This window comes from Bufo bufo, chromosome 11 (assembly GCF_905171765.1).
Source record: "Bufo bufo chromosome 11, aBufBuf1.1, whole genome shotgun sequence".
Classification (NCBI taxonomy): domain Eukaryota; kingdom Metazoa; phylum Chordata; class Amphibia; order Anura; family Bufonidae; genus Bufo; species Bufo bufo.
This window is the reverse complement of record NC_053399.1, coordinates 90,653,852-90,657,896: the sequence shown is the minus strand read 5'-3', so window position 1 is coordinate 90,657,896 and position 4,045 is coordinate 90,653,852. Positions and strand designations below refer to the sequence as shown.

Genomic DNA, 4,045 nt, shown 5'->3' with positions numbered 1-4,045 from the left:
TTTTTTCTTCCTTCTGACAGATCAGAAGAAAGGTCAAATAAATGATGATGTCAGCCATGCCGAAAGCCAAAATAGTGGACCAGTCATGAAGTGGGGAGGGTGGGAAAAGCATGAGAAGTCCACAGAGTGGGCAAATGACATAGTGGTGAGGGGAAGCAGCATGAGGAGACCACAGAGTGGCCCAATGACAGGGTTTGGAGGTGAAAGCAGTATGAGGAGGCCACCGAGTGGCACAATGACAGAGTCTGGAGGTGGCAGCAGCATCAGGAGGCCACTGAGTGGCACAATGACAGAGTCTGGAGCTGTCGGAAGCAGCTGTAGCATCAGGAGAAGGCCAATGATTGGCACAATGACAGATTCTGGAGTTGGCAGCATCAGGAGAAGGCCACCGAGTGGCACAATGACCGACTCTGGAGTTGGTAGAAGTATGGGGAGGTCACCAAGTGGCACAATGACAGAGTCTGGAGTTGGCGGAAGCAGCATTATCAGGAGAAGGCCAATGAGTGGCACAATGACAGATTCTGGAGTTGGCAGCATCAGGAGAAGGCCACCGAGTGGCACAATGACCGAGTCTGGAGTTGGCAGCAGTATGAGGAGGCCACCGAGTGGCACGATGACAGGGTCTTGAGGTGGCAGCAGCATTAGGAGGCCACCAAGTGGCACAATGACCGAGTCTTGAGGTGGCAGCAGTATGAGGAGCAAACAAAAAATGGATGGTAGGACAGCACCACTTACTTGGATACACTCAAGAGACTTTGCGGCGGTGCTCGTGGCGTCAGGTCTCGGCCTCAGAGACCCCCAAAATACCAGTAGAGATGAAAAAGGTCACGGCACTCCAAAAGCTTGCTCAATGTTCTTTAATACACCAAAGATTCAGCAGCAACGTTTCGACAATAGTCTTTATCAAGCTACTATTGTCGAAACGTTGCTGCTGAATCTTTGGTGTATTAAAGAACATTGAACAAGCTTTTGGAGTGCCGTGACCTTTTTCATCTCTACTAGCAGTATGAGGAGGCCATCGAGTGGCACAATGACCAAGTCTTGAAGTGGCAGCAGTTTGAGGAGGCCACCGAGTGGCACAATGACTGAGTCTGGAGGTGGCAGCAGTATGAGGAGGCCAACGAGTGACACAATGACCGAGTCTGGAGATGGCAGCAGTATGAGGAGGCCAACGAGTGGCACATGGGGAATTCATGGGGAAAAACTTGATCATCTTGTAAATGTGAAAAAATAAAAGGGCCTGAAGACTTTCAGAATGCATTGTATATGAAAATCCAGTTAATAATCTTCTTTGTAGTATTACCACATTCAATTGGTGTAATTTACTAACTGTAACCTTTGTTCTTTCTTCAAGTTTCTGTATCTTCCTATGGAGAACTTCAACCAGACACTTCCTAGTCGGTTCTTCCTGCTTGGAGTATCTACTGTCCCTCAGCTTCAGGTTACAGGGTTCCTTTTATTCTTGGTGATGTATATGATCGCAATGGCAGGAAACTGTCTTCTTCTCATTACAGTGAGGATCAGCCCAATGTTACACACCCCTATGTACTTCTTCCTGAGTAATCTTTCTTTAATTGACATTGGTTTCTCCTGCACTGTAGTTCCTGTAATCCTCAAAAATACTCTTTCCACAGACAAAAGTATTTCAGTGGGGGGTTGTGTTTTCCAGATGTTCTGCTTTTTAGTATTTGGGGCAGCAGAATGCGTTTTACTTGCCGTCATGGCTTACGATAGGTTTGTGGCCATCTGTAGACCACTGCATTACAGCAGTATTATGAACATGCGGTTTCACATCATCTTAGCCTCAATACCATGGATGGTTGGTTTTATTAACTCTTCCATACAAGTGTGCATCACCTGGAGACTTCCCTTCTGCAAGACTCATCATATCAACCATTTGTTTTGTGAAGTACCACCTTTCTTACGAATTTCCTGTAGAGATCCTTGGCTGAATGAGATAGCCATGTATGTAGCAGCCGGGATCATTGTTTTGTTTTCTTTTCTCTTGACATTGATTTCCTATGTTTATATCATCTCCACCATTGTAAGAATCCGTTCCTCACATGGAAGACATGCAGTTTTTTCTACATGTACCTCCCACCTCACTGTTGTCACCCTCTATTATGGAACTCTCATGTCCATCTATCTTCAGCCTCCATCTTCTCACTCTCTGGAAACAGACAACACTCTATCTGTTCTCTATACGGTGGTCACTCCGATGTTGAATCCCATCATCTACAGCATAAGAAATAAAGAAGTAAAAAATTGTATAATCAATATAAAAAATCGAGCAAATTTGTCTAAAAACATTTTGTTGTAAGTTGTAGTAGATAAAGTTACCGAAACTATAATTAAGCAGATAAGTTTTATGGTATGCCAGAGCTTTGATGGTATGCCAGAGGTCATTTTCTAAATGTGTTTTTATTGTCCAACTTTATTTAAATCCTACTATTACAAATACACTGAAATCAATATGGAGTTTTAAAAAAAGAAATAAAATAATTTTCACCAGATGTTCTGGATATACAGTATGATGAGGTTAGAATTTTGTTCACTTGTGGTCTAAGGTAAACTAAAGTGTTACTCAGCTTCCCTGACTCTAGGTAATTGTTTTGCACTATCTAATCTGGGTGCTCTATCTGACAGAAGGCTAAACATGGTGTGCACATTGTTTTCAGCTTCCCTTCATGCTTCGCCCTGCTCAAGTGAACATCTACACTGTCTCCTTAGTGAGTAGGTAGGTAGGCCTTATCAATAAAACCTCCTGCACACGACCGTATGGCTTTTTCAGTGTTTTGCGGTCCGTTTTTCACGGATCCGTTGTTCTGTTTTTTGTTTCCGTCGTGTTTCCATTTCTGTTCCGTTTTTCCGTATGGCATATACAGTATACAGTAATTACATAGAAAAAATTGGGCTGGGCATAACATTTTCAATAGATGGTTCCGCAAAAAGCGGAACGGAAACGGAAGACATACGGATGCATTTCTGTATGTGTTCCGTTTTTTGCGGACCCATTGACTTGAATGGAGCCACGGAACGTGATTTGCTTGCAATAATAGGACATGTTCTATCTTTAACCCCTTAGGGACGCACGACGTACCGGTACGGCATGTTTCCCGAGTCCTTAAGGACCCATGACGTACCGGTACGTCATGTGTTGTTCCGATTACCGCCGCCCGGCGGGCAGTGTTCGTAACATGGTGCCTGCTCAAATCATTGAGCAGGCACCACGGCTAAATGCGCGGGGGGGGTCCCGTGACCCCCCCGTGTCGGCGATCGCCGCAAACCGCAGGTCAATTCAGACCTGTGGTTTGCGGCTTTTTATTGTGCGGGCGGTGGTCGTCGGCGGTGCCATAGGATCCCCATGGGGCTGTGGGGGGGACCCGATGGCATGGAAGGCAGAAGAGCCTGTGAGATCCAGCCCCCTGGATCTCACAGGCCGGATGCTGTATGAGTAATACACACTCTATTACTCATACAGCCAATGCATTCCAATACAGAAGTATTGGAATGCATTGTAAAGGATTAGACCCCCAAAAGTTCAAGTCCCAAAGTGGGACAAAAAAGAAAGTGAAAAAAAACTAGAACATCAATTTTTTTTGTTTTAAAAAAGCTGTTATTGTGTAAAACTTACATAAATAAAAAAAAAGTATACATCTTTGGTATCGCCGCATTCGTATCGACCGGCTCTATAAAAATATCACATGACCTAACCCCTCAGATGAACACAGTAAAAAAAAAAAAAAAAAAAACTGTGCTAAGTAAACCATTTTTTGTTATCTTACATCACAAAAAGTGTAATAGCAAGCGATCAAAAAGTCATATGCACCTCAAAATAGTGCCAATCAAACCGTCATCTCATCCCACAAAAAATGAGACACTACCTAAGATAATCGCCCCAAAACTAAAAAAACTATGGCCCTCAGAATATGGAGACACTAAAACATGATTTTTTATTTTTTTCAAAAATGATATTATTGTGTAAAACTTACATAAATAAAAAAAAGTATACATAATAGGTATCGCCGCATCCGGATCGACCGGC

At 43.5% G+C, this 4,045-nt stretch overlaps 1 protein-coding gene across 1 annotated transcript; it reads left to right on the top strand.

Moving 5' to 3' along the window:
* Nucleotides 1-1,369: 1,369 nt before the first annotated feature.
* LOC120981543 (olfactory receptor 5B21-like) lies at nt 1,370-2,320 on the top strand. Its single transcript, XM_040411078.1, has one exon. The coding sequence runs from the start codon at nt 1,370-1,372 to the stop codon at nt 2,318-2,320; it is 951 nt and encodes a 316-aa protein (XP_040267012.1).
* Nucleotides 2,321-4,045: the final 1,725 nt, after the last annotated feature.